The sequence below is a fragment of the Etheostoma cragini genome, chromosome 1 (assembly GCF_013103735.1).
Source record: "Etheostoma cragini isolate CJK2018 chromosome 1, CSU_Ecrag_1.0, whole genome shotgun sequence".
NCBI classification, from domain to species: Eukaryota; Metazoa; Chordata; class Actinopteri; order Perciformes; family Percidae; genus Etheostoma; species Etheostoma cragini.
In genome coordinates this window covers 9,932,223-9,944,725 of record NC_048407.1, presented here as the reverse complement: position 1 = coordinate 9,944,725, position 12,503 = coordinate 9,932,223, and the positions used below count along the sequence as shown (strand labels likewise).

At 37.8% G+C, this 12,503-nt stretch overlaps 1 protein-coding gene across 1 annotated transcript; it reads left to right on the top strand.

The window, feature by feature from the left end:
• The first annotated feature begins 4,706 nt into the window (after positions 1-4,706).
• Positions 4,707-12,143, top strand: LOC117950459 (cellular retinoic acid-binding protein 1). The gene is made up of 4 exons (XM_034881522.1): positions 4,707-4,942; positions 5,957-6,135; positions 6,962-7,075; positions 11,891-12,143. The coding sequence occupies exons 1-4, from the start codon at positions 4,873-4,875 to the stop codon at positions 11,939-11,941; spliced, it is 414 nt and encodes a 137-aa protein (XP_034737413.1). The 5' UTR covers positions 4,707-4,872; the 3' UTR covers positions 11,942-12,143.
• The last annotated feature ends 360 nt before the right edge of the window (positions 12,144-12,503 follow it).

Here is a 12,503-nt window from a genome sequence, read left to right as displayed (position 1 = left end):
AATTACATTATAAATGCCAATACCGATGCCTAATATGGGTTGGGCTCTAGTTACTGGGTTTGTGCTCTCCCAAAGCCAAACACAGTTGGCCCACATAAAAAGAAACTGGTTTGGATCAGGGTTAGGAGAAAGGTTATATAACTTATGATGACACAGTTTTCCAAAGCGTGCGTTTCCTTCTGCGTGCTGTACTTGCTTTTCTATGTAGTTCCTTTCTTTTGGCCTTTTTAAAGTGCTGCCTTCATAGTGTAATCAAGACCATCTGCTTTTGTTTCGTAGAACGTGTGTGAGAAGAAGAACAGTAGGAACTAGAATCTGTATATCATGGCAGCCTCTTTGTTGGTCCGTACTTCATTTACAGTTGTTGTTTTCTGCACAAACTGAGTCAAAATAAATTGACAAATTCCATGCGGGCTGTACAATATTTTATCAGCATTTTTGTAACATACTAGCATGCTGTCTCTCTAGCATTGTGGGGCATATTGCAGGGATCAAGCTGGGGATCATGTGCCTAATTTGGTGTACTATTAACTTGGAAGTTGAGCATAACGGAAGTATTTCATTTAAAAAGTGAGGGAAGAAAGATTAAAGGACAGTAAGCACAACTAATGCTGTTTTCCTCTTGTGACCGTAAACCTTTGAGTGCAATAATGTAAACGTTTTATCCTTTTCGGCACAAAATGTACTTGTATATTTCTGGTCAACTGTGTGAATAACATGTCTTTAAGGAATAATGTATACCTAATTTATTTTCGTCACATTTTTGGGGATTATGACCACAGAACTGTTCCGACTTCAAAATATCATTGTTTACTTTAAACGTGTTTAGGATGATTAACATTGATGTATATATATTTTGACAGAGAGAGGAGAATGGCAATGAGCTGTTTTAGTTTGATTGAAGGCAAGTTCCTAAATCTTTTTAGTTTTTTTAAATGAAGCCATAACGTCCCAAAAAGTTTTCTGACGTTATAAATAAACCTGCTCAGGCCATGCCAAGATGAGTTAGACACTGAAATTGACACCTGATGAATACATGGAAGATCCCTTCACACTTCTTCAGGGCAATCATCCAGAATATAGCTGGGAGTTTTCATTTTCTTTGCACAACTCAGTAATTTAAAGTGTGATTATGTTCTCAGAGATTAGAATTGTAAATCACGTACAGAATACCATTCCTATCACCTGCCAGTTTTAGTCTTGGTTTATCTATTTGGTAAATAAAACATCACGGCTGCTAAACAAAATGTCAGGTTGTGTTTTTAAGGCTGTCCACCCATTTAATCAATGCTGCTTTTTCCAATTCATTGTTGGCTTTGTCATTTTAAAGAATATTAATTTAATCAGCGAGACTGGGTCATTTTCCAAATATCAAAACTGACATTTTATTTAATTATAGACTGATCAATACATTTGTAAAGCTGATACCACTAATGTTGCCTACGGAGTCCCCTGAAGTCAGCTAAGAAAAAAACAAGCGTAATATGTGATTTAATATAACTTTGCTAGAGACTAATTGATCCCGGAAGTTCAAATCTGTGAATATCTTTCTTTCTGTCCTCACGTTTATAAAACCAAGGACACGGATTTGTATTCTGTGCGCAGGGTTTAGTTCTTTTTTTTTTGTTTGCAGTGTTAAACTAATTATTTTTTAATTTTCAGCATGAACATAGACTGTGTAAACCGCGCCCACTCTGCCAGCAGCTCGGTCTGGAAACCTTCACGTTTAATTCTCCTGCTTTAGTTCACAATTTTGCGGGAACTGATCACAAACTAACTTATCTACCTGGCACGCTATTGGCTGGTTTAACACGATGACAATAGAGAAGTGACCAATCAGCTTCTTGTTTACGTTAAACATGACAGCAGCCACCAAATGCCACCAAATCACAGCAACCCGTTGATGCTGCTGTCGCTTCTACGTCACCCGATCGTTGCTCTGATTGGTTGAAGGACCATCCAATAGCGTACAGAGTAATTTGATCTATGCCTGTTGGTCACGTCTCTTTTAGAGAATCACGGAGCAGACTCCCCAGACCAAAGCTCAATCTTACATCTATTGAGCTGACTTGGTCTAGACCAGACTAACATGAACACATACTATACTACAAAGCTATTCGAGAAAGAGCCCTTAAATTAGGTTTTGTAAAAAAATAAATAAATAATGTAACCAGTAAATGTGCTGAATGAGACTGAACCTGGCATCCCTCTCTGGTGGACACACTGTTCTGGATAAGCTGTTCCTCGTATCTATGGCAATTTCTTCTTAATTATTAGCCAATGTACGGAATTTGCCGATATTGATATGTGTGTGATAAGATCATCTGACAGACAGCTAATGCTGATCAGACATGTAAACAATAATGGCAAAGCTTTAGCAGACTACTTTTAAAATTTGTGATGAAGTAATAGTTTAGACAAGACAAATAAATAAATATTGGGCTAAATTAAAAATTTACCAGGGGGATGTTTCTGCAGTAGTCTTGATGCACAAAAATGACATAAGAACATTTTATTCAAGTGGAGCACCATGTGTGTGGGAAGAGGCTTTGTGTGAACTAGCATTAAGAAAACGTGCGCTCCTCAGGGAGTTTCAAAGCTCTGGGAGGACCAAGGCTTTGCTTATTAGGTGTGTGGCCTCAGGGAAGTGGTCTAAATGCAGAATAGCACTTAGCAAAACTGGAAAACTAAAGGAGATATATCAGTGAAGGAAAGGATGAAATTGCCCAATAATCCCGCTATTAAAGATTGTTATAAACTATATGGGGCCCTTTGTTACACTTACCTCATTCCATTTTATTCCACACAGATCAACACTGCTAAGCCTCCTACTCACCAACAACAGATTATATATACATACATACACACTATATGACAAATTTATTAGTAATTTGTTATGTTGTTTACAATATGATGTACTATTTGCGTCATATATAATGTAGAATATAAACTACAAAACGCTCTACCTTTGTTATTTTCCATTTGTCTTAGGTGTAGTTTTCTCTGCTGTAATGATGTGTGATACATTTTACAGGCTATGTATGTATGTATGTATGTATGTATGTATGTATGTTTATCCTTTTGAAACCCCCTAAAATTAAGCTTTGGGGGGAGAAAAAGGCAAAACTGACTGTTTCCTTGATGTCCTCATAACTGTGGGGCGTCTATATGTCTTACTGAAGGTTAAATTCTGACACTAATGGGCCTATGTCATTATTTCAGTTAGGTAATGAGATGAAAGGATCTACTGAGGCATAGTAATGTCTAGTGATTGTCCATAAAACAGGGTTAACTCATATATTTACATACATTTTACGTCAGATTAAACCTTCAAATCCATAAAAATACCAGTAGAAATCGACATACACAATAAAAATCCTACATATCTTTCATAAAAATGAGATAGATGGCAGCAGACAATGCTCTCACATACCACATTTACCCCCCCCCCTCCCTACTCACAAATCCTCAAACTTTTCCCTCGCTTTCCCTTTTTCAAATAAAACCACCCAGAGACCAACATTCAACTCGACTGATAAATGAGAGAAACAAGGAGGCCTATTAAAGCGGACGCTTTATGGTGGGATGACGGAGTGCTCCCTGCTCTGCTCTACACATCAATTATCAAGTTGTGTCTGGAAGGCACTTTGTCAAAAAGAGTGATGAGGGGCTGTCAGACGGGAAACAAATCGGACTTGGCCGGGGTTAAAGGAAGGGCCTCCCATTCTCATGGGATGTGATGGGCGTGTGCGCGTGCAGGATAGAAAGTGGGATACAGAGGATCGACATAAGAATTACATTGAAAAGATGGTGTTGTGTAATCTTTTTTACAGATTTAGCCAAAAAAATTGAGTAGAAAAGCAGCAAAAGTACGAAGAAGTTTTAGAAAGGAGCTTTCACTATCTATGTCTTCAAAATGAGTGAAAAATACAAGAAGGGATTCACTGCATACATACAAAAATGTCATCTTTAAAGAAGAGCTTGACATTATTCCAACTATGTCTTTAAACAATACTCATGTATGTTGAATTTTTGTTTGCTGCAATTGTTTCTCCTCTCTAGAGGGAAGCTGTATTATCCTTTAGCTTCAGCTGAACTTTAAATACATTTTTACACAGAACTCTACTGTTCATTATATCTGCGTGTGTCTCAAACCAGTAAAAAATGACTAAAAACATCTACAGTACTGTGTCCTCATTAACACTGTGGATAGTTTTTTTTAATTGTTCTTTCTACCAACAAAAAAAATTCCCATGAAAACAAGGTATGTGGATTTTCAACACTGTTTCTGGAAAAACAGTACTGGGGTGAAAGCAGAAAACTCAAGAGACGCATATTTCAAACCCTGGGCAAATATTACCAAAAGTGTATGCACGGCTAGATATAATTGGAGGTATCTAATGGAAGTGAGAATATGTTTTGTCTTTTTGTTCTTGTCCTAAATACTCCATATACAAAGAAAAGATGCCAACCAAAGAGTGTAAAGTGCCTTTGAGTGTCTAGAAAAAGGCGATAAAAACAATAATATATTAATTATTATTATTATCACTATTAAGTTCCACTAAACATCAGTCAGATCAGATGATGAGATGAGACATCAAGACCATCCAATGGAACTATAATTCAGCACCGTCGTTAATAGTTTCTAATGAGAATAAACCATTAACTGTGTGTGTGCGTGTGTGTGTAATTAATGCGTGGGAGAGGAGGCTGAGGTAAAGTGGGTTTGGTCTGCTGTGTGGGATCATTACACACAGGGAGGAGAGAGAGAGAGAGGGAGGAAGAGAGAGAAAGACCCTGAAGAAAAGAGAAAGGAGGAGACAGACGACAGGAGACGAACGGCTGACACACATTGAAAACCCCACAAGAAAAATGCCCAATTTCACAGGGACATGGAAAATGAAAAGCAGCGAGAATTTTGAAGAATTGCTCAAAGCTCTGGGTGAGGACAATGCAGTCTTTTTTTCCTATTTAATGTAGGTTTAATGTGTTTTTGGTTTGAAATTGTTTTTTTTGTTATTACCCTGAAAATGAAAGAGGTGTATTATCTGTAGAAAATGTAAAAACAAAAATGAGAAAGACACTAAAATGTGTCACACTTGAAGTACAAATTATACATAGATTGTAAGCATCTTAGATGGCGGAAACAGACAAACTTTGGATAAATTCAAAGAAAAAAAGAAAATGAAGGCTTTCCACTATGTTTCCACCAATCCAATGTCTCTCTTTTTGACTTCATAATAGCACATACGTTTTATATGGAAGTATGGTTGCAGATGACAAATTCAAAACCAAAGCAGCTTGTTTGAAAGACTGCATGGGTTTTAACTACAGGACGAGACAACAACTAATGTATTGTAGCTGCGATTATGTGATGGACTTAAGAGAATAAAGCCTCCTCTCATCTGAATGTTTGCACTGGAACTGTGACAGCACGAGTTAATAGCTTTTCCACTCATTTGGTGGATAGAATCTCTCATGATCTACAGGAGAACTAAACAAAGCAGCATTCCTCCCCCTCATCACCTTGTCACTGCAGCCTCCATATTTGCAACATCTGCTGATAAAAATCTCAGTTGCATCTGGTAGAGGATCTTTTTCTTTTTATATGAAAACCAGTGGCTTCATACTGGAAATTCTTCTCCTGACATCTAAAACGGGATGTGTTTTTACTGTCTGAGATACATACCTCTGCATTTATTAGTTCCTCTTGTAAATAAGCTAAGTTTCATGTCTGAAACAGAAACTCCGATTTTTTTGGCGCCAGAGGTGTGCCGGAAAGAAACGCGAGGTGACACAACACAATATGTAGAAAGTAGATCTGATACTGAGGGGCAACTGATGGGAACAAAGTTGTTTTGTACATCCGCATTATAGGTTACAGACTAATCAGATCTACTTCATATTTCTATGAAGTATACTGTAGGCTCACAGGTAGCTTTGTCCGTGTTTTCAGGTGTGAATGCCATGCTGAGGAAGGTAGCGGTGGCAGCTGCCTCCAAGCCACATGTGGAGATAAGACAGAATGGTGAGCACTTCTACATCAAGACTTCTACCACAGTACGCACCACAGAGATCAACTTAGTCATTGGAGCGGAGTTTAACGAGGAGACGGTGGACGGCAGAAAGTGTAAGGTAATCCAACTAAACAGAGAGAACTGCACATGATACACAAGAACAAACGAGGTTACTATACTTTCTACTTAGGCTTAACACTTTCTATCAATTCAACTGTCTTTCTGACATCTACAGTATGAATGAGTAAAGGATTATATGATTTTGTAGCTTGTATTAATATCAAGTGTTGAGGATTCCCACTAGCACCTAAACACATCACTTGGGAAGTCTTCTGAAAAACTATCCAAACATCCTAATTATTATCAGGGGTTTGTCCAAAAAAATAAACTGTGACTAAGTGCAGGTTGAAGGGGTACCCAATATTGCTATTTTATTAAATTGTGAGAGACAGATTGAAATAAGAATGGCTTAAAATCGAAGGATATCATAACTTTTAGTCCCTAGTTTCCAAAATCACTAGATGTTACATTTCCCATAATGCAATTCAATACTAATGACCCTATCTGCCTGGTAAATGCAGAGAGGGAAGGGTTATTTTTTAGACTTTAAACAGTTTCTCCAGAGGCCCAGATAAGATGACACGACACCGGTAGCGTATGTTCCTTGTGACGAGTAAACTGAAGTTCACGTGTATAATTGGTTGAGTGTCCCTTAAAGTCTCAAATTTTACTGAAATTAAGGGAAACCGGCTGCAAGGAAGTAGATAAAGACTGCAGCGAAAAAAATCTTAAAAGTGTAATTTTTCCAGCTAAATACCTCCCTTGGAGATTGATGGGGGGAAAAATTGTGTCTCTACCGTCGACCTCTCATCTGTCACTTTGCCTTGCTGCTGACATCTGCGCTTATAAATACAGGAAACATAATTAAAGTGCTGATTTTACAGAGCTTGGCCACTTGGGAAACAGAAAACAAGATTTACTGCAAACAGACACTACTGAGCGGGAACGGCCCAAAGACGTTCTGGACCCGAGAACTCAACGGGGGCGAACTCATCCTGGTGGGTAGTTGTTTTTTTTTTTAATTTAAGTTTACTGTAACTAGAAGTATGGTGATGAATATGCAAGAGAGTGCTACATGCAGCTGTGTAGACTCTAATGAATCAAATGTATAAAGCATTTATGATCCAAGTGTCTCTTCAGGATCATCCCTTTGTTTCTCTTTCTGGAAAAATGTAAGAGGTTTTCTCGAAGTTTTCTTTTGTAAAATTGTGGCTCCCAGAAGCATCAGCCTGAAGACGGATGTCTACACAATGACTCACACTTTCAACTAAAGATCAATGGACAGATGTTTTGCATAGGTCGCTGTCATTAACCACATGAGACATTTTCTGTTTCTTTCTGCCAATAAAAAAAACAAGGGATTGGTTCAAGGGGGCAGTTAATTTATGTCAAAACACCTGTTCTTTCAGTCCGGTGTAGCCTATGTTAGTTTCATATTTTGGGAAATACGCATATTTCCTTTTTTTGGGCAAGAGTTAAGGAGAAGGTTGCTCTCCCTCTCCTAATATGAAACTACACCCAGGAGCCGGTTAGCTTAGCTTAGCATAGCGTAACAATAGCGTTATTTTCATGCAAATGTGGCTTCACAATTGCGAATTTTTTGTCTTTTTCTTGATGTAATGACATTTGAAGACATCAGTTTTGACTTTGGGGACTTATCTGGGGATTTTATACACCAAAGCAATTGATTAATTATTATAATATTAAATATTAAATATTGAGTAGGTTAATCATAGTGAAAACAATTGTTAGTTGCACTTAAGTTACACCAGAGCGCGCCTACGGAGAGCCTGTTCACTCCCTATCTCACCCCCCTTTAACTCTCTTTGTACCAACCCAAAAGTTTCCAGTTTTCTTTTAAACAAGCAAGATATACACTACAACTTAATATTTACTGTACAGACACAAGAGTTGTATCAATCCTTTCATCTAACTTTAAAAAAAAATTAAGCGCATTTCCCACCAATGAAGGATACATCAGCAGAAGCAGAGAGATGGTCAAGAGAGGCCACAACGGGGTAGTGACACCAGATGTGAAAATGTTAAATCTTTCCAAAAATACTACGTAGTTTCTCGGCAATGTTCCGAACTCCCATGGCCATTCAGAGATACCATTTATTACTTGTATTCTTCACTTTTTTTTTGCCCAATGGAGGGTGTGGATAAACATGCCTGCATCTGTGAGACAGCACATTATCATGATGCATTCTTTTATTATTATTTCATCATTGTTCAATGTCAATGAAAAAAAAGAAAGAAAGAAAAAAGAAAGGTTTTCTGAAATGTAGACCAGAAGTCAGACTTGGCCAAGGCGAGTTTTGTTTTCTTGGTCATTTCATGTCATTCTGATTTCCCTATTGGCTGCAAGATCCACATTAATAAAAAAATGAGAAAGATGCAGATGGCTAAAGCACGTGAATTATTAGTTACAGTTTGCAGCAATACATTCATGGGCCCCACTGAGACACTTCATCTAGATTTCAAAGGAACGGAAGATAATTTCCCTGAGTGTTGATAGACAGCACTTCATAATTTTGCATACATCAGAAACACTTCAGCCTCCAGATGCTGGCCATTTAAGATTATTAAGACAAACATCTGGGCCTGTTTGGATATATTGGCCAGATGGACAACAAAGCAGATTCCAGTTTGGCTGTAATGGAGATCTCGTCTTTACTGACGATGACTCACCTCTGCAAAGAGGCAATCAGAAAAACATGTGAGAGGGAATGTAATATTGGGCTGAACGCAGGTTTTCAAACTGGGCTCTAAAACTCTGAACAGGACCAAACCTGTTTTGACTCAAGATAAGGGTGTGGACGTCTGTCGGTCCATTTAGGTGTGATCGGCTGTAATCTGATCTGCATGTGGGGTTAAATCATTGGAAGAAAAAAAAATCTTTTCAAAGGGAAGATCATAAGTTTGAATGTGACACCAGTGAAGGAGGTCAGATAGATTTCCTGCTGCTCTGTGATTTAAACAGAACGTCTTCCACACCTCAAGTAATGCATTGTGTCGATTTCAAGATTGAAATGATGTTGAAGCAGAGATATCTGGCTCCGAGGCGATACACACTAAAATATTTTACCAATGGTCTGGAGTCTGATGTCAGTAGATGTGCACATCACTCAGTTATCAAGGCACATAAATTATAAATAACTAGTTTCAAAGTTTCTATCAAATGAAGTTCTTTATGATATTATGAACAAAGATTTGTTAAAAGAGGATTCATACAATACTGTGAAACCTTTATAAAAAGATTCACAGTACTGATCCATACTACGGTCTGGAAGTCTTTACACAGATTTGATGTACCGTTGAATACTGAAAGGCGGGGATGATGACAGATGGGTAACTATGTCTAGAATATACTACTTTTTTTTTTAAATCTGAATGTTTTTGCTGGGAGGACGACAACCGATGAGGAAAAATACAGGACGAACGACATCATATCCAATATAATTACTGCAAGAAAACCTTTAAAAGCCTATAAAGATCAATTATTATGATTCTGCATGTCACATAATTTATATACTATGTTCCTGCAATAGAGGAAGCTGGAAATCCAGAACCACATTAGTACGACGGCAGTTACCGAACCAAACTGGCATACTGCACAAGCATCAACACTTCAGTTAGCAGCTAGCTAGCTAGCTATGAAGGGTTAGAGGTAAGATAATTACATTCTAGCATCTAGCCAACAAACCTGGGGTCCTAGGAATGCATCCCATCTTAACACTAGTTCACAGAGGAAAGTTATCGATCTCTCAGTTTAAACAAATACAAATACAATGCAAATATTTGAATAAAAGCAGTGGCCAGCAGATGGGATTAGGCTCTCAGGGGAGATGGATGGCTGTGGGGCTTAATGAAGACACCAGGGTGGCTCACTGCACCCACCGGGATCTAACACGGGTGGACTTTAAAGACCATTTACAGTCTTTTTATTGTTTTACTGTAGGAGTCTACAGTAAAAATAAAAAGGAAGAGGTTAAATGCCTCAGATGAAAAAATACTCTTACACCTCCATGCAAGGAACCTTATCTACTTCTTACACATTTCAAGCCAATAAATATAGATTTGTTTTAAAAGATTAGGCCTGCACACAGGCTACTTTATGATTGGAGCGGGGAGAGAGAGATCTGTGTGCGTGTCCTCCTGCGGGCTTTAGTTGGTCCCATTGATCATGCTGTTGAGAAATGCCAATGGGCCCTGGTGTTACCTCCAGTTAATGTCTCCCTTGGCATCGCACCACGTGCCAGATGGGAGTCGCATCAGCTCCATTTTTCACGCCGCTGCCCTGCTTCCCTCAGTCCCGCCACGGCATGGCCTGAGGTAATGATGGCGTGTGGCGCTGCAGTTGGCAATAAGGCTACGCCCCGGGGACTCCCATAAATCTCTGGACGCAAGACACATCCACCCCCTAACCCGAGGCGTCCAATGTCTCTTCCCCATTGTCATATCAGATTTTGTCACTTCTGTTTCTTTAAACAGGCTGCCGTGTCAAATTGAGATTATGATATAAACCTGCACGACATGTAGTGGTGAAAATGTAACAGCGCAGCAGAGAACATGAGTAGTTTACATAGTGTTATAAGACATTTAGGTAGAACAACACATGAAAAACTGTCAACTTCATTGGAGTGTATTATGCCAGTAGCTTTAAAATAACACGTAGCAATAACAAATGTTACTGTAACACACAGGTTTTCCTCAAGTTGTTTCTGATTAAAGAGCCTTTCCCAGAAAACCGTTTTTGACAGTAACATGGTTTTATATATTTTTGGGCTGCGGGTGGGAAAAAAATTAAAATTGCATGTATCCTAATTTTTTGTTTATTTTGAAAATTGTTTCCCTAGAATCGCTATTTTCATTTTACCAATGATTCACCTTAGTATTTTCCACTGATGGAGACTACATTATATCCGTTTGCAGCATAACAGAGAGAAAGCAGAAAGTACATGTGATGTACTTCACAAAGGATATAAATGTTAGACAGACTGACTGACGGGATGTGCATTCTTCTCGGAAAACGATAGTTTTTAGAAATGTCTCATGATAAATTGTCTCTAGAAGTGTATTATTCAACTTTTCTTTTTGTTAAGGAAGGAATAGAAAAATCTCAATACCCAACACTACTGAATCGCAATAAATGAAATTCGCAATCCAAACCATGTATCGTGACAGAATTGAATGAGAACAAAAGCATATCATCCCAGCCCTAGTATATTTAGTATCAGTGGGGCAATGTAACCAAGTACCCATTCAAGCACAATTTTGACTTTATTCTTTGAGTATTTTCCACGTTTTGTCATGCTAATATAGGATTCACATTGATCAACTACAACATTAAAGACTATAATTTTTTACTTTAACTTCTGATACTTTGAGTACATTTTGCAGTGATTACTTCTGTACTTAAGTTATATTTTTAATTCAAGACTTTTACTTTAATAGAGTATTTTTAGACTATCGTATTTTTACTAAGTAAATATTTGAGTACTTTTTCCACCACTGAAGAGTATCTAGCCATAAGTCAAACAACTAATTTGACTGTAAATAAGGAAACTGTAAACAAGCTCCGACACCCCCCCCCCCCGGTGAAGAACATAACAGAAGGTTGAAAAAAACATGGTGTACTGGTGAAGAGATGAAAGACATGTTCTGATTTTTATGGACCTGTAAGCTCATAGACCAGTCTGAAATTCACTCTGTGCGTGTGTGTGTGTGTGTGTGTTTGTAAAGTCCAACAATATAGAATTGCTGATAAAGTGATAACCACTTTTTTCTTCTCTCCCGCATAATCCTTTCAGACCTTTGGAGCCGATGATGTGGTGTGCACGCGGATCTACGTACGAGCATAGGAGAAGTTCACAATTTCAACTTTCAACAATTGATGTTTTTCAGTCTTCAGTCAGAATTTCATGTAAAAATAACATCTCAAGTAATCTGTTTTAAGTCTGTTTTGCATCATCATGAAAATCACAATTTCATAACGATATCACTGCTTTTCTGCCCTTTTTGTATATCATTTTTCAAGAACTGGAAATTAAACGATCAAATAATGATGTATTTTGTTATATTGCTAAATTAATGCTTGAGATCTGGGACAGTAGAAAAGAAAGAAAAAGCAGAAGTAGTAGAAGAAGTTGTCGGTCAGTATGATAAAATCACGATGGACGAAAATAAAAAAGGAAGTGGTCAACTGATGTTCTGTCTATTTAAAGGATAGTTTAATGCCAAACACCATACTAACACTCATGTACAACATCATAAAAGTCAAGAGAATAGACATTAAAACAAGGTACAAACAATGTCTTTATGTACAATCATCTCCCCGGGACTTCCTATGGTATTCCATATTAAACATAGTGAATATAAAAATAAAAACCCAATTAATAAACTGTTCCAAGATTGTCTGTAGCT